Source organism: Chenopodium quinoa, unplaced genomic scaffold, assembly GCF_001683475.1.
Source record: "Chenopodium quinoa cultivar QQ74 unplaced genomic scaffold, ASM168347v1, whole genome shotgun sequence".
NCBI classification, from domain to species: Eukaryota; Viridiplantae; Streptophyta; class Magnoliopsida; order Caryophyllales; family Amaranthaceae; genus Chenopodium; species Chenopodium quinoa.
This window is the reverse complement of record NW_018742861.1, coordinates 1,352,011-1,370,925: the sequence shown is the minus strand read 5'-3', so window position 1 is coordinate 1,370,925 and position 18,915 is coordinate 1,352,011. Positions and strand designations below refer to the sequence as shown.

The window sequence follows — 18,915 nt, the reverse complement described above, 5'->3', positions numbered from 1 at the left end:
AGAAGCTATAAGTGAAAAAAATAGACAATATATAAGCATTTATTACACTAATTTACTCATGAATTATTAATAAATTAATTTATTTAATAATACTCTCACTGTTTTTAAATACTACGTACTTGCTCCATTTCTCCATGCATGGAGTATTAAGAGAAATTGGATAAGTAATAAAATACGGAGGTAGTATTAGGAGGAAGAATAACAAATTGTAAAATAACAAAAGTAGTTTAGAGAATTGAAGGAGAGATAATATAAAATTAATAAAATATGATTTATGTTGAGTGTACTAGGTGAGAGAAAGGAATTAAATACGGAGTATGTAAAAGCTTTCTAAATAAGGAAATGAAGCAAGTATTTAAAAACGGCCGGAAAATGAAAATGGAGTAAGTATTTAAAAACGGAGGGAATAATAAAAAAATACTTCCTCTGTTAATGGTTAATTGCAACAAAGGAATATTTTATATCTCACAAATATACCCCTTTGTAGCAATTAACCATTAACGAAGGAAGTATACCAAATGCTTATGGGCGTGTTTGACACTAGCGTTTGAGTAGCTTTTAGTGGTTTGACTAACAAAAAATGGAAGTGTTTGACAAAGTAGTGGTTAAGATAGCTTTTAGTAGTAAAACGGTAGCTTTTATGAAAAGTTAGAAATATTAGTTTTTGAAATTAGAGGTAGTTTTTGAGGTAGCTGTTGAAAATTTAATCTATACTACTGCGTATTAAATGTAAAATATTGATTTTTAAATGAAACAACTAATCAAGTGTTACTTTAACGAACACTCAGATCTAAATTATCTATCTTCATAGCTAACAGCTAAAAGCTAACTCTTCACAGCGAATACGCGTTATATATAGCGAATCCAATAAATTTCACAAGATTATGGCCGTGATGGGGATCACCGTATAACCATACGTATTTATCCTAAAATTAGATTAAAAGTTGCGAATTTCGAGTGGTTGTTAAGAAGAAGACACGCAACATTATTTAGGAGCAACTCATTCCCACGTGTCTTGCCGACCCACGAATAAGATGACAAAACGACACGCCAAAAATAAAAAATAAATTTTACTCGTTTTTATACTATAATACTCATATACTATAGTACAATACTCCTCATTTTACTTATTTAAAATTTTTACCTCAAAAAATCCGTGTTTCAGTTATGTACGCATAGAATCGGCGCTGTTGTTGTTGTCTTTCTCAATTTCGTCGCCCCTTTTTTTACCCACTTCTCATCGCTTTTCTCTCTCCTCTTTTAGATTCCTTCTGCTACCAAGATTCTCTTGATTCTTCGTTATTCCTTTTGGAATTTCTCAATTCGATTCCTTCATTTTTCAACTGGGATTTTTGTTTTTACTTTTGTTTTGATTTTCAGCGTTTTTCTCCTTTCTTGTCGATGATGCAGCGAATCGTGGATAACGCCATTGCAATTACTAAGGAGTAAGTCGAATTTTGATTTCCGATATTTTTGATGTTTGATTTTAAGCATTTTTTTTGGATTGAATTGGATTTTTCGAGCGTGATTTCATCTGGGTATGTTGCGGATGTTGAGGGAATTTCATGATGGTTTTATATTCGTAATTTTTTCAGTTATTTGTGCATTGTTTTATTTATTTTTTTGCTGTAATTACGGAGTTATTTAACGAATTTTGGCTTTGAATTAATGAGTGATTTGTAGGTTTTTTTTTCTTCTAATTTTATGTTAACTGTAATGAAGTTGATTGCTATCATCTTAATATGATGTTGAGCTAGAAATATTGCCGTAAGAAATGCGAAGTATGATTTTGTGGAGCGATTAGTGTTATGAAATGATTGATCATGAAGTTTCTGGAACACAGCGGAGCTGTAGAGCTTGTTGTAAAGTAATAGTTTAGTGGCATTGTTGCTGTTGAAGATGTTAATTGAGTGGTACGGAGTAGTTGAACATGTTTATTGAGTGGTATGTGGGTAGTTGAAGGTGTTTATCGAATGGTACGGGGTAGTTGAAGGTGTTTATCACATGTTACAGGGGTAATTGAGGATGTTTATGTAGTTGCGTAGGTGCTGTCAAAATTGATATCCATCCCTATGTTGTTATCCATGGTTATAAAAAGCCTCTATAACTATATATGTTTCTAATATTTGATGATTTGAGGTTGCCAAGACGTGCCATGAACTTTATAGGAAGACCTCCTTAAATGAGTTCTTAAGGACAGTGGTTTCGTAGTGGTGGTGAATGTATTGTTTGCTGTTGTAGGAAGATGTACTTGATTGTTCGATGTTGGAAGTACATGATTCATTTTGTTTGTGGTGCACTGGTACCAACTGGTTTAGTTTTTTTTTGGGATTGATGAGGATTTATGATTAGGATGAGTGTTGTGGGTCTCTTTTGAAGTTACCAAACAATGCTACCTTATAATCTTTCCAATAAAGTTTCTTTACACGTCCACTATTTTGTAGTCCATTTGTGTTTCAAATTGCTTATTGCTGTGATATTGAGTACTCTAATCTGAGTGACGTCGGGGGCATTTGGTTTACCTGGTTATTAAGTAGGGTAGCCCAATGACAATAATAGGGTTAGGGTCATGCTTAAAGGGTTTTTAATGGACACAACCGGTAATGGATAGCGACCTTATTAGGTAGGGTCAATATATGGCTAAAATGTTTTTCCAATTTAAGAGAAAAAAAAAAAAGATAATGTAAAATTAAATACATAGATAAATTTGTATTCATATAAACTTAATAATGGCTTTGTCCAATATTTTATTTGATTGATATTTGTTGGCCTGCCCATTATCAACCCACTATTGACCTGTGTTCTGCATTGGCTCGACCCGCTATTGTCCTGATGAAATTTGACCCTCTTTAACCCGACCTGCAATCGACCCGATCCCCGACCCAACTAATAACCAGGTCTATTTATGACTGATATAGGTTTGGAATTAGGAATTAAACCATAATGCTATCAGTTTAGAACTTGATACTAAATAACCATGTGTTTGGTAAATATCTAAGATTGTTTTTTTCTTCCTTGTATATGATACCTAAAGGTTTGGTATGTGAGCAAAAGCCACCTTCCCCTTGGTTTCTCAACCCCATATTCTTGAGGGTTATGGGTATAAATTTATAAATCTCTCAATAGTTTTAGCCATTCTAAACCTATACTTTATACCAAAATTACATGAACCAAACACCACCTTGGTGTTTTCACTAGATACTTTAAGGGGTCTTTGGTTCACTTCAAAGTGATTTAATTTACAAATTTTTAATATCAACTCTTCAATCTTCTTGATCCCAAAATCTGATTTGCCAGCTAAATGAACCAACACGAAGACTTCCTAGGATGTCACTCATCCTAGTGCTACTCTCAATCATTTTGGACTATCACTGTTCTACCGTAACCCTTCTCCTATATACAAGCTTGGGACTGGTTTTCCTGCTGGCTGAGTTAGTTAGTGAATCGAAGAAAATATTAATAATTACCTCTGCCTTAAATTATAAGCTGTTGTAGTAGCATAAAGAACTGCAGATTGAGTATTTCTTGCATTTTTAGGCCTAGTTCTCTTCACTTTTAACTCAATATTTAGTAAAAGTCAGTTTAATCAGTAAAAGTTAATTCCTAATAGTGAAAAACTGAAAAAAAATAAATAAATAGAATAAGCTCTAATTTGTAACATTTGGTAACATCAACAATACAATTTTTCAGATTACCACTAACTCAATGTGAACCATACACACACACCAATAAGAAAACGGAAAAAATATAGAATTTGAAGCCAATTCACTTGAAGTCCACAAAACTTTAACACTATCTTTAGGAATATACTGTTGCAATCATCTTCTTCTTCTTCTTTCTTTCTTTTTATTTTTTTTTATATTAAAAAAAAAAGATTTTTCGGAGTAAGGACTATACTACTCGAACCATCCTCTTCTTCTTCTTTACCAGATTATGAACTATAGCTAAATTGTACACAGGCTGCTTGAGAATTTGAGTTGCAATTGCTGATTTGTGGAAATTAGTTTGGGGTCGGCCGTTGGAGAAAGTTAGGTATAGCCGCTAAGGAAGCTAGACCACACCCTTTAATTGTCTATGGAAACAGGAAATTCAGTTATCTAAATAAGTGAATTCGAGGTCGGCCGTTGGTGATGGTTAGGTAAATATCTAAATTACTGAATTCAACACTAATAGGTACAAGCTTGGAAATTTAGTTAATATTTGATGATGCTGTAATTCTAGTATAGGGGACTCAAGAGTTTGCATGATGCAAGTTTTACTCCCCTAGTTGGGTCATACCCTCTAGGCCTCTATGATAAAAATTAAGCTTAGGAAGAAGGCTAAAGCTTATCCTCATTAAACCAATTTCTACATTCATTGTGTTGGAGCTTCTTTCACTTTAGTATCTTTGGTTTTGCTTCCATATTGTTTTTTAAATGTACACACATTTATTCAAAAGAGTGTACTTGGTGATTGCTAAAGTCCAATTTACTCATATGAGGATGGGATTAGGGTGCACATAGATGCATTTGATGTTCAAGATGATGATCGTTTTCTTCTATATATGCTAGCATATTTATAATTTATTTTAACATTTCTGCAGGTCAGTGAAGACAGTTACCTATGAGTCCTTGAACAATATAGTTAAACTGATAAATAGCATCTCAGCAATTCTGCTAGCCATTTTGCCTGGGAAGGCCTCTATTCTGGAAGGTCTTGAGATAAGACCTACTTTTCGTGGACCTCGACTTCCAAGGTGGATGGGAAGGTAGTATTTACTTGATCAATAACCTGTAACAATTGCACTTTCTGTTTGATTGTTCGCTTGTTCTATTCATTGTACTCCCTCAGACTTATGCTTCTTTTATCACTACTGGTTGTTTCTTGGCACTTTCTTCAAAGGATTATAGCAAAAAGGCATTAACTGTGATTGTTGCAATAATCTGAAATTATTTGCCTTTTGCTCTTAATGAACCTCTGATAGTATTAGTATCTACTAGGAGTGTTTTATGCAGTAATGCTATAGTTTGGTTGTAGGGTAACAAAGGGGAAAAAGTAAGGATCATAAAGATTGAGAGATATGTGGTTATATATTCTTAGGGATCTATCTTCATTTAACAGATATGCTACTCTTGTAAATACAAAGCACTTGTTAAATGTGTTTGGAGCTTCTGAACTATGTTTGCCTATTGTCTGTGAGCCATGTTCCATTACTAAATTGATACAGGATTGCATACCTTATCGTTTTGTTTCAGTTCTCTCTCTCTCTCTATGTGGATTTTCCTTTTTTTTAAAAAAAAAAAATAATATAAAATAAAATAAAAAATATTATGAATCAGATTTATTCGTAAATTATATGCTTGAAGTGCAAACTGCATAAATTTGAGTGTCGTAACTATAATCTAGTTGAATTTCCTAAATATGGAAAAAAATGTGCCTCTCTTGTAGTAAAGAGGAGTAGAGGGCTATGAAAAATAGATATTAAGCAACATGTTGTGACTCTTTGTTTCTACTATGTTATTAACTTTTGACTTTTCTTTGTAATGGTAGTGGTGTTTCTTCCTTCAACCAGTTGATTCATGATCTGTCTGTGGATTCTGATACCTCAAGTGTGGAATACTCCTCTGGGGAAGAGGATGATGGATACGCATCACCTGCAACACCTAGATCTGAAAGCTCTCGAGCTTCATGGGCTACCAATATGAGAGAGTATGATAATCATCAGACATTGATTGGGTATATGCTTTCGTGGATTTTATTTCCCTTCACACTTATGTTGGGGTTTCCGTTTTGGCTCTACCGTCTAATCTTAAGAGGGAATAGGTCCCAACATGCCGAGTGTCCTTCACCTATTCATTCTCCTAGAAAGCTGCCTAGTCTGAGGGATCATTTTGTTCATCGTGCTACGGACCGCAGAAGAGGAGTTATTGAGGTCTCCACTTTTTCTTTTATATAACTAGTATCTTTACATTCTTTAAGTTCTTTGTAAAGTAAAATTTGGCCAATGGTGGCTTTTAGCATTTTTATCATTTTGCTTTTTTGAAACTCTCAGGATCTTCATCTAGCTACTGAAATTGTTATAGAAGCTGTCTTTGATGCCGTCCACAAGACTGCGCATTTTCTTCTTTCTCCATCAGAGGCTTTTAGAATTATATCTGGATTGATTTTTCCTCAACGGAGTAGCAGTATTTATGTCCATGAGTCTGTTGAAGATATCCCTACAGCTGTACTTGGAGATCATGAACCGGCTCCTACTGAGAGGAAAACGACATTTCATCCACTTAATACAGATGCACGGACTTGTCAAGATGTCATCACAGAATTTGGGTAAGAATGACTGTTGTATGCTTCTGCTGACAGATTCAAGCTCTTGTCTTTGGTTTTCTTTTGTAAACTATGTTACATATTTGGACGCACTCATGAAGCAATAGGCTTACCTGTTTAGTTTTTCTACCTTAATAATGTTAGTATTCAATATTCATGGTTCTATGCACATTGTAGGTATCCTTATGAAGCTATCCATGTGGTTACAGAAGATGGGTATATTCTTCTTCTGGAAAGAATTCCAAGGTATGGTGTCGTTCTTAGTTCCTAACTTTTTTTTTTTTTTTTTCTAACGTCTTTTATTCCACTTTTCTTGGATAATTTAGTGGTATAATGTCACCATTCTCATGGTTGCAATGATTTTTCCAGACGCAATTCTAGGAAGGCGGTTTATTTACAGCATGGAGTACTTGATTCATCTATGGGGTGAGCTGTCCCTGCCCTTGTTAATTTTGTATATTATACAGTAAATTATTGCAGTCTACAATTTAATGATGAAACTTTGTGCTTTGATCATTTCTTGGAATTTCTGAAAGTTAGTGGATGGTTTTGGACATGGTGTTTTGGGGTTGATTTAACAGGAAACAGAAATTGACTTGAATTGTTTCTATATTTTGGGAAATGGGACAAGTAAAGAAATATTTTACTATCTTAGCTACTTATGTGAAGATGTTTCTACGCACCCACCTGGTGCACCAATTGTTCCACACTCATCAATCTATGTCACTTTAGGTTTTTTTCTTTCAATTGTTGAGATGTTTGTTTGAGATTTTGATGCCCTTTGCTATGTTAAGTAGTAGGTGGTGATCCCTTGTATTTTTGCTATGTTAAGGGTTTGTTAAGTTAAGAAGAGCATGCAATATCTCCTTTGATTTGCCATTGTTTTTCCTCTTGTTTTTGTCCCTCCCCCCCCCCTCCCGACGTGGAACAATCAATCTTTACAAATCTGGATCTAACTTACTTTTTGGCTGATGGGCGTTTTTAATATCCAGTCTGTGTCGTGTCAAACAAAGTTCTTCTATTTTAGTTTTTTTTTTTCTTCTACTAGTGAAGCCTTCTTGTCTCTTTGACCACATTTTAGGATCATATTTGATTAAGGATAGTGGATAAGGAAATTACTCTGAGAGCTGAGGTCACTGTGAAGCTGGCATTTGCAGTGAAATTTGTTTGTTGGAAAACAAGATTTTTGTATGCATCTCCTAAAAGCTTCAGCCCTTTCTGCGTTCTATTAAAATTAAATATGATTCTATTTGCCTGTTGCTACTACACTGCTGGAATGCTGGTTCATTGCTGACTGAGAATATCTAGCATATAAGAAGTTATGATGAATTCTGTCGCTGTGCATGAATGTGGCATGTACATCTCGACAGTATTAAAACGGGGTTTTAATGATTGATTTTTGTTTGTGTGAATGTGAGTGAGCAGATTTGGCGTAGGTGGCCAAATTCTGCAACTTCTGGTCTGTTTTGTAAAGTTCAGTTTACACATGTACTAATAATTATTCTCTAGTTCTCTACTCCCATGAGTCCCATCCCATATAAAGTGCCAAAATTCCATTTACTTCTGGCCCAATTAAGTTGTAAAATCACGCTTTGCTGATTTGTGACCTGCTAGAAGTATATATCGTATCTGTAATTTTATTTCCCATTTTTTTAGCTTCCATTTACCTACACATTTACTAGTGATTATTTTATACTCAATTAAAATGTGTCCCAATTAATTTCACAATATTTGGAAAGTGGAGTCCAACTTATAGTGACATATTTTCCCCCCAGTAAATTACACATGTCCATCGATTTGACCCCATCAAATCTCCCTTCGGACCTTCTTTACTCCATTACTTCTAGTGCCTTTAATTTGTGCCTTATTCATTTGTGGCACTTAAATTGGGATGGATAGAGTATAATTTTCTAGATTGCAAACGATAAATTGGCGTAATAATTTGTCATCAATTCATCATATTTGGACATTAGATAAGGTAAAGTTCAAAGAAAAAATGACTTACTTCAAACTGGAAACTCCGGTGTGCTTTAGATCGCTTTTAAGTCCTTTTTTTTTTCTCTTGACCAAGCCTAATTGAAAATGATATTTAAATGGTCATTGCCTTCACTAGCATACTGTTACATAGCTAATTTTTGTAGTTCGCATGATTTTGCTCCCCTGATTTTGCAATAAAAAATACCATCTTCAGTTCCTCTAGCTCCTCTTTTTAACTTTTTCTCTTTCTCATTTAGTTGGGTGTCCAATGGAGTGGTGGGCTCTCCCGCTTTTGCAGCTTTTGATCAAGGTATGCTGAGTGTGCTTTTTTATTTATTTTTTTTTTTTTCTCTTTTTTCTTTTCCCCTATGCTATGGTGTAACATTGCTGTTATACTTCTAATTAACATGTCTGTTTAACAGGGTATGACGTATTTCTTGGGAATTTCCGTGGTTTGGTCTCAAGAGAACATGTTGACAGGAACATTTCATCAAGACAGTGAGTTCTTTTATACTGCTGTAGTTAACCTTGTTTCCATTGTTACTTAGCAAGTTAGCAACTAAGACAAAACAAACCTGTTACAGTATTCTGCAGTCTGAGATGCAACGGTGGTAAGACTAACTGTTTATTTATGAAATAGGTATTGGCGGTATTCTATCAATGAGCATGGCACTAAGGATATTCCTGCTATGCTAGAGAAAATTCATGAGGTGAAAACTTCTGAGTTGAAGTTGCAGTACCCTGACTTTGATGAAGAAAACAGTGATGAGGCACCATATAATCTGTGTGCAATCTGCCACAGCTTAGGAGGAGCTGGTATTCTTATGTATGTAATCACGCGTCGAATTGAACAGAAACCGCATAGGCTTTCAAGACTGATATTATTATCACCAGCTGGTTTCCATGATGATTCAAACCTTGCGTTTACTGTGGTTGAACATCTATTCCTCGTATTGGCCCCCATCTTAGTTAAGATCATTCCAGCTTTCTATATACCTACACGATTCTTCCGTATGCTGCTTAATAAATTAGCACGTGACTTCCATAATTACCCTGCTGTTGGTGGTTTGGTCCAAACTCTTATGAGTTATGTTGTAGGAGGAGACAGTTCCAACTGGATTGGGGTCCTAGGTTTACCGCACTACAACATGAATGACATGCCAGGAGTATCATTCTACGTTGCTCTTCATATGGCACAGATGAAGCGAACTGGCAAGTTTAGGATGTTTGATTATGGGAACCCAGATGCTAATTTCCAGGTTTATGGATCTCCAGAGCCAGTGGATTTGGGGGAATTCTTTGATCTTATTGACATTCCTGTTGATCTTGTTGCGGGTCGGAAGGATAAGGTCATTCGTTCATCAATGGTCAGAAAGTATTACACTTTGATGAAAGCAGCTGGAGTAGATGTATCATACAATGAATATGATTATGCCCATTTGGACTTCACGTTTTCTCACCGAGAGGAACTCTTGGCATATGTGATGTCCCGTCTACAGCTCGTTAAGTCTACTCCCAAGGAACGTCTAGGTTGTGTAGATGGAGGGTTGGAGGAAAAGCAACAACTAGGTTGTGTAGATGGAGGGTCAGAGGAAGATTTGCACGAGCATTCTGATTAATGAGGGTATCTTATTTATACTTGTTATTGATGTGGTAACTGTTGTGAATGTCCTAAAGGTGTAGACTGGTGTACATAATTACAGTTGCGTCTTTTGTCACATCATCTTTAGATTTAGAATCGGCTTCATGTTGATCATGGCTTCCCGTTATTTTATCTGAGGGAAGGCGAAACTTTAGAAGCGTCTGTTTGAAGCAACATGTCAGCAGAAGGTAAACTTGTAATTAGTTCCTTGATGGATAAAGTAACATTCCTATACTGTACGTGGCTGCTGTTGAAATGTGGTAAGACTTTACGTAGTATGCTGATACCGAGTCTCTTTTAGACTAAACCTATACTTGTTCTTCAGTCCTCCCTACATTTATGTATGATGTATTTAGTTTTTGATTCACATTGTTCTAATGATTGTAGAACTCAGGTTTCAATATACCCTGAATTGATGCATTTTGTACTCTGTAGAATTGTTTTTATAGCCTCATCATTATGCTTGATGATTTTGAATATTGTAAAGATGATACAAAAGTCATATGTGCCAAAACTTCTACTACGTAATATTTGTTTACTGAATATTGTACCAAATATAGCCCGAGGGCCTTGTTTCATTTTATTTTATTTTTTAGAAACTTATTTTAGACAAAATAAGCTCAAAATTTTTCAAAGAAGTTTAGTTTGTGGACACAGAATAAGAATACGGAGTAAATGAATTTGCATGTAAGCGTTCCATTCGGATCGGCCCTTCTTTGTTATATATACTCCTAGTTTTGCTTAACTTAGTAACGTGAAAACTAAATCCGAATAAAACTAAATCCGAATAAGGGGCATGTAATCGCTTTGTGATGCAAATAGAGGAGATGGTGAATGGGGGACAAAGAAATGGGACCTTATATCACATGGGAGTGATTTAAATTTTGTATGTGAAGGACAGGGAGCATTATTAAGGGTGATTTTAATTTATATAATATATCATAAAAGTTGAGATGATGAGTAAATTGGTATTTTTAAGCCGAACCCAAGTTGGCAATGTATACATACTGATACTGCGCTGCATGCAGGCAGAGGCACTGCAGGTGAGGCCAACAATTTAGTAAGTAATAGCAGCTTTATTTGCTTGCTATTGCCTATTCCTCCATTTCTCCCATCCCCTTTTTCACTGTTATCATGCATTCAATCGTCCTCGGATTAATAATATGTAATATATATTGAAAATAAGCTTTTATACCTAGTAATAAAAGTTATGTGATAAAAAATAAATATAGATGAAATTAGTTACATATACTATAATACTGTATTATTTAAAATATATATTTTTCAATCACTATTGAACAGCAATACATATTTTGGGATACATATCCCATATATATATATATATATATATATATATATATATATATATATATATATATATATATATATATATATATATATATATATATATATATATATAGGTTTTAGATTATTTTATGTATGAGCAAATAAAAAAAATTAGATACGTGACATAGCCTACAAACATCTTTGATCACTATGTATATTATAAAAGTTTTAAGGGAGAGTTGGGGAGATACTTTAATTCCTCACAATTTGGGTGTCGAATGTAGTGTTTAGGGCCTATTCTCATACGTTGAAATTCAGTTCAGTTTAGTTCAGTTAAGCTCCTAATTTCTTTCTCTTATAAAATATTCAGTTTAGTTCAGTTCAGTTCAGCTCAGCTAAGTTTAGTTTAGTTTAGTTAGTTCAGCTCAGCTCAGTTCAGCTCAGCTCAGCTCAGTTGAGTTCAGTTCAGCTCAGCTGAGTTCAGTCAATGAGAATAGACTCTTAGTCTTATGACTTTTGTAGTCTTGTGCAATACATTCCTATGCAATGCATTCCACTTCAATTATTCCAATTTTTGTCAAAGAAAAACGAGTTTCATAACCATGAAAGTATATAGGAAGACATGTTGGTGCTCTAAAACCTACAAGTTTTATTGTACATATCCTATTGATTGATAAGGTTATATACAAGTATCACAAATTCATGTGGCTAGTCACACCATGTGACCAACCATTTCGCTAGTGTTACACGGGTAAATTATCAGTGTTATAAGGGTTACTCAATCAATGTTATAAGGGTTACTGTTGTCCTTTTACAAGCGGCCACATAATATAACCAGTCGCACACAAGATACAATGTACATAAGTGCCATTTAAAAATAATAGACTCCATACTAATTCGTAATTAAATTCTTTTATTTAAAATAATAAAAAAAACTCTCCGGATTTAGTATCGTTACAAGAATGATTCCTGTATATAATTAAAGCATGTCCTTTTCAATAGCACCATACTAAAATTTAAGTCATTGAATCAATTATGCACACAATAAGACAAAATTGCACCATACCTTGACGTCTTATTGTTAAATAGTGCAATGTTTTTATATGTTTGAATTTCTCCTGTTCTGTTAGCTATATGCATTCACTATAACTATATCATGTGTTACGTACTTTGTTGATTTATATTTTATGGCTTCCAACTTGGTCAAGTAGCCAGGGAGTAGTATCTGGAACTAAACTAGCTTGCCACTTTGATTTTTATTTATGATTATTGTACTTGTTCTTGATCAATCATCGAGTTATACGACATCTTATTTTCTTCAACCGGATTGTTTTTTTTTTTTTTTTTCTTCTTTTTTTTTTTTTTTTTGCTGTTTAGAGAGCCACAAGGATCGGGATGAAAATCGATCCCAGGATTCCCTGAAATCGGGAGAGAAGCTCTAACCATTTGAGCTATCCCTCGTTCTTACCGGATTGATAATTTAAGATGTTTTTTTTTTTTCGTAGTTGAATGATTTGATATCTTCCGCAGGTATCGATTATCAATTAATTGACCTAGACTAGTTCAACTCTTTGTTTCGCATAAGAAATGATTCCTCTAATGTTTGATGAGCTAAAATGAAGTTCCTAGGAGCAGAGTTGTTAATATGGATGATAGATCGTATTCTTTTTGATTGGTGTATAGATAGCCATAAAAGACCGATACTAATAAATGGATCTAATGTAAACCTTGAGTTCTATACGCACAAGACTTTAACCAACTTATTACTGTATATACTTAAGTTCAGTACAGTTCAGTAAATGTGAACAAATCCTTAAACTGCATAAGCTAATTACACCGAAGATTTCAGTGTTACAACTATGATACAGTTCATATAGCATACAAATGCGGAACAAATAGAGTAAAATTGGTGAGTAATTGCTTCATTAACTAACAAGAAGAATTGCAGAAATAGGGTTCTGAGGAAACAATGAGATAGAGCAATTCCTCTGTCTCTGGCTATTATTGCTTCTTCTTGTCTGATGGCTTGTAGTTCAGTTGACAAAAACATCAGACGTGCTACTTTCACCTTTTATATTTTTTTTATTATACTTGTATATATTATATTGTTCAAAATTCCCTTAGAATTGGGTAATCTACAACAGTACAACTATATCTCAATAACTCAATTATAGAACTAATAGGATTAGATTGGCCAATTTAATTACTCCCTCTGTTTTACAATAGTTAACATGTTTGACTTTTTTTCACTATTCATATACTAACTTTGACCATCATATATATATATATATATATGAGGTCAAACTAGTATATTGGCCTGTGTGCCAAGTTTAATTATGTCAATTATTTTAAAACGGATGAAGTATATAGAGATATAAACTACGATAAAATCCTCTATTCCACCTTTTGTGTATCATATACAAGTATATGTCATTTGTATCAGTTGATATATTATTGGGTCATAGTAGTCATACCAAAATGAACCAATAAATAACGAAATATAAATACTACACATATACATGGTAAACAAAAAATGAGAGGGAGGGATCGGCGAATGAGAAGGTAACACACAAAGAATGCATGTGAAGAGTTATGGGTGGCCAATGGAGCCTATCGAGGTGGCAGTGATGTGGTGGAATGAATGGGTTGCTAAAGGAGAGATCGCGCCGGGTGGTGGGAGTGTGATGAGAGGTTTAAATGGTGGTCTTGGTGGTGGTGTTTGCGATGAAGATTTGAAGAAATATTAAGACAAAGCCGTATTACTTGACTACTTGTACACTCTTCCGTTGCATACATAAATTTTTATACTTGTACTACGTATATAAATTACTATACCCACAAACATTAGCTCCATGAATATGAATTGCTTGAATTAGGTTCAAGTCTACTTATTTTGATTTATTAGCTGAGAATGAGTTTGAGTTTGACAATACTAGTTAAATTTCAACATTTAGATTTGAATAAAGGTGATCATCAGGCTAAGTTAAATGACTTTAAGAGATGTCTTTTACAACATTCATTCTTAAATACTACTCTGTAGCATTATTTGGATTTCTACACGAATAACACATTAGACCTTAATTGTTAGATTCATCTCTATGAGACTATGACCGGATACTTTTAAATAGCAGCGAGCTTTCATTATATTTAGTCAGCGATATTAAAAGACAACACATTACATAAATTAGTTTGTAAGCATATAAATCCAATAGTAGTGAACAAATGAAAAAGAACAAGTATAAACTGTTTCTGTAGGGATCCGATGATCCAACTCCAAGATTCAAAGCTTGAGCATATAACCCGCTCTGCTCCTATCGGCCAGATGAGAATCTACACACAGAAAAGAGATTAGCTAGCCCCGGGGTGAATCTGGGGATAAGTCGGATAACCACTCCAATGACTAAGTCAGTAAGTGTTTAGAAAAAGAAGAGAGAGAATTTAGAGAGAGAAAGAAGAGAGAGAGTGTGTAATAAATGCTACCTTTGTTATGAGGTAAAACCGTATTATTTATAGCTTGATTAAGTAACAGGTGGCCATGTAATATGCAAAGTAATTTTCGCCACGTGTCAAATGTGAGGACGACACGTGTCAGCTGCCGACAAGCCGATATGTATACTTATTCCATAAATGCCGATATGAACCAGAATAGCTAATGAACCGGATCCGAGTAATATATCGGCCTACCATACAATATCGGTCTAATGTAAATATCTCCCCATACAACTAGCCCCCAAGGGAGGACGTTGAATACAGTTAACGTTCTCACTTTGAAGTATTACATATTTGCAATTGCTTTTTAACGTCATTAGCATAGTGTTTTCTTGCATTCTGTCGAGCATTTTTGTGTTATTGGTGTACGTGAATATTTAGGATGACTTCTGGTATATTGCTTTGTATTTGAAAAGTTAAAATTATGGGTATGTAAATTATTACCGATAAAGAATTGGAAACTGAAAAAGTATCGGCTAGAAAACTTCGGTTATTTTCCAAGTAACCTTGTTTGCCGTTAGCAAACAAGGTTTACTCTAATTACAACCTGGCTAGGAGCGAAAAAGTCCATTTTTCCTCCCAAGTAACCTTGTTTGCCGTTAGCAAACAAGGTTTACTTTAATTAAAACTTGGCTGGGAGCGAAAAAAATCCGTCCCCCCCCCCCCAAGTAACCTTGTTTGCCGCTAGCAAACAAGGTTTACTTTAATTAAAACTTGGCTGGGAGCGAAAAAACTCCGTTTTCCCCCTCAAGTAACCTTGTTTGCCGTTAGCAAACAAGGTTTAACTTAATTACAAGATTGGAAGTTGAATGTTTGTATATGGGCGACTTAAAATTTTAAGCGGGAAAATTACATAAATATAAGACACGTGTCGCTAATCTGATGAATTATTTTTCAAATTCCCAGGTTACTTTAGCCGTTGGATTTCTGACATTGTGTCATGTCAAACGTTACCTTTTCAACTTCGTTTTTAATCCCCCTCCCCTTTTTTTTTTTTTTTTTTTCACATTTTCATACTTTTCTCATAAAAAATCAGTTTTTCAGTCAGTTTTCTTAGCAATTTGTCTGAGAGAAAACTGCAATTTTTGTTTAATCGTCGCGATTTGTGGAAGCAACTGGGTTTTGCCGGACTTGTCGTTTTGTTGAAGCGTCAACTATTCTTCTTTACGTTGTCCCTACAATCGAGTAGTTTAAGGTAATTTAAAGATTTCAATTTCAATTTGCATGTTTTGGAATACATTTACTACTGTCTATTATTTAGTTTTTTAGTTGATGTATTAGATGTCCAATAGTAGTATCGAGGAAGAACAACCTACTCTTAGTACTATTAGGCGTCATCTTATTAGACAATCTCTGGGAAAAGATCTTGGCCATAATAAGAGGGGAACTTCGTCTCTTTCTGATAATATTGACGACCCTTTTCAGCCGTTATCAGAGAAAGAGCAAAGGGAGGCCTTTTACCGTCATAAAGTATTAGCAGATTGTGAAAGGGCGCGACGCCCTACAAACCCTAATATTCTCGAGGACGTTGAAATTCTTGATATTGAACCCATTAGTGTCCGATATCATTTGCGAAATTTTGCCGAAAAACCTGATATTGATCAATACAGAACCAACGTTGGAAATATTCAAGTTAAAACTTCAACTATGCCGAGAGTTAAGTTGACTAGTTATGAACCCCAGGTTGCAGATGATATAACAGAGCCTAGTTCTAGGGCTGAACCAAGTTCTAGGCCTGAGCCCAGCAGGAAGCCTGGGCAAGCATAGGTTATAAGTTCTTCCAGCTCTGAGTCCGATATTGTATGGTAGGCCGATATATTGCTCGGATCCGGTTCATCAGCAATTCTGGTTTACAGAATATATTGCGGGCCACGGTGCATTCAGCGGTGTATATGAATTATACCGCGTTGGTGCTTTGGTTCCTCTAACCTCTTGACAGCTTCCTCCCCTTGCTGGGGCTGAATTCCTCGGCCTTCCACCTCCTGAAGATCCTCCTTCCGATATTGGGTGAATCCTATCGGTGGAACTAACCCGACTGCTTGTTTTCAATCAATTCTTCGCTCTTTATATAGTCATGAACTTTGTTGAACGTTCCAGCTAATGTTGGCTGATTCTTTCTGGTTAAGTACCTTTTAAATTCCGAATCATTCAGGTCGTTCATTAGCGCCATGACTGTTATCTCCTGCTGTAATCTTGGGATTGTATTGGCTTCATTATTAAATCTTCTTATGTAGTCCCTTAGAGACTCATCTGCTTTTGACTAACAGCCATCAACTCGCCTGAAGTTCTCTGCCGAACACTATTACTGACATATTGTCCCACAAACATTTCAGCTAACTGCTGGAAGCTATGGATTGCTCCATTTTCAAGATTATTGAACCAATCCGCCGCCGCTCCAACCAAAGTGGTTGGGAACACTTTACACCAAACTACATCAGAATTGGTATATAAAACCATGTGCCCTTCATATGAGGTTATATATCTACCAGGATCTCCCCTTCCATCATACCGACATGTCGACATTTTGATTTTTTCCATCGGTTGACCAAGGATGCTCTGTACAAACGGCGATGCCCTCAACTGGACTACTATTTGCATCGTTCCTTGCTGGTAAGTCCTTGTACTTTCATCTGGACTTGAAGATTGACCTCCTGATTCTTTGGGAGTCTGCTGTGATCTTATCGGTGACCTTTCATGCCGGCGTCTTTGTGATCCTTCAGCCTGGTTGAACAGATTGTTATGAGTTATAATCGGCACCTCTCCTGCATCTTGGGTTGCCCCTACTTCCTTCCTTTTTCTACTCATGGCGGTCATTACTCTCGCCGCCGTCTCTAGTTCTTCTGATGTAAACCCAGCCATTGGATTCGTATCTGCCCCAGCCTGCCCTTTTGGGGTTAGCGGCATATGAAACTGGTTACCCTATAGAGTATGAGTTTCGTCTTCAATCTGAACTTTTGGATCAGGCATTCCATCCCCTACTCTTATTCTTTGGTTTACTACTTTTTCAGCTATCGGTGTATTCTGATTTTCAGGCATTTTTTTTTTTTGAGATCGGAAGATGTAAGGCTCTTTAGGCGATAGAAGCTATTATGTAGCTTCCCCTCCTTCTAGCGCCAATTGTTTCTGCAGGGATCCGATGATCCAACTCCAAGATTCAAAGCTTGAGTATATAACCCGCTCTGCTCTTATCGGCCAGATGAGAACCTACACACAAAAAAGAGATTAGCTAGCCCCGGGGTGAATCCGGGGATAACCACTCCAATGACTAAGTCAGTAAGTGTTTAGAAAAAGAAGAGAGAGAATTTAGAGAGAGAAAGAAGAGAGAGAGTGTAATAAATGCTACCTTTATTATGAGGTAAAACCGGATTATTTATAGCTTGATTAAGTGACAGGTGGCCGTGTAATATGCAAAGTAATTTTCGCCACGTGTCAAATGTGAGGACGACACGTGTCAGCTGCCGACAAGCCGATATGTATACTTATTCCATAAATGCCGATATGAACCAGAACTGCTGATGAACCGGATCCGAGTATTATATCGGCCTACCATACAATATCGGTCTAATGTAAATATCTCCCCATACATAAACTATACCATTCAAAATTAATACTCCGTGACAATGATTGAAAAACCGTGCATGACACGGGATCTAACCTAGTAAACTATAAAGCATTCAAAAACATATCCAAAATATGTGTCGGAAATAGGCAAATAGCAAACAATAATATTTGTTCATAGCTAATTTAAACTCAACCTTACATTCGATGTTGGAGTCCAATAATTAAAAGCACGTTAAATTTAATTAACAACTATGGAGTAATAGATGAAGGAATTTATTTTGTATTAAAGTTATCATAATCATTTTATAAAATTTAAAATTTAAAAAAAAAAAGCTCTTTAATTGCATTGCATTGCATTGGTCTTTTGGTAGATTTAAAACCGAGGAAACACTATTTTTTTCACTAAAATGTAAAATGAAATAACTTATTATGATTCCATATAGGGATAGAGGGGGTTTTATACTAATTAAAAATGTCGGCCATTTAAAAATGAGGTAATAAACTAATAATGCAAAACTATATATCTTCCTTGAAGGAGTAAAGAGGGTGAATCACTTTCAATTTATGTTTACCCATAGATAAATATAATATTTTCAGCTTGTAGGGAAAGAGGCTTGTTGTTTTACTTCATTATATTTTTAAAGAAAAACTCATAC

The 18,915-nt window shown here is 35.2% G+C and overlaps 1 protein-coding gene across 1 annotated transcript; it reads left to right on the top strand.

Moving 5' to 3' along the window:
- The first annotated feature begins 1,043 nt into the window (after nucleotides 1-1,043).
- Nucleotides 1,044-10,505, top strand: LOC110726116. Its single transcript, XM_021905580.1, has 9 exons — nucleotides 1,044-1,445; nucleotides 4,583-4,747; nucleotides 5,530-5,911; nucleotides 6,032-6,306; nucleotides 6,481-6,549; nucleotides 6,673-6,729; nucleotides 8,538-8,590; nucleotides 8,703-8,778; nucleotides 8,921-10,505. Exons 1-9 carry the CDS (start codon nucleotides 1,402-1,404, stop codon nucleotides 9,897-9,899), a joined length of 2,100 nt encoding a protein of 699 aa, XP_021761272.1. The 5' UTR covers nucleotides 1,044-1,401; the 3' UTR covers nucleotides 9,900-10,505.
- Nucleotides 10,506-18,915: the final 8,410 nt, after the last annotated feature.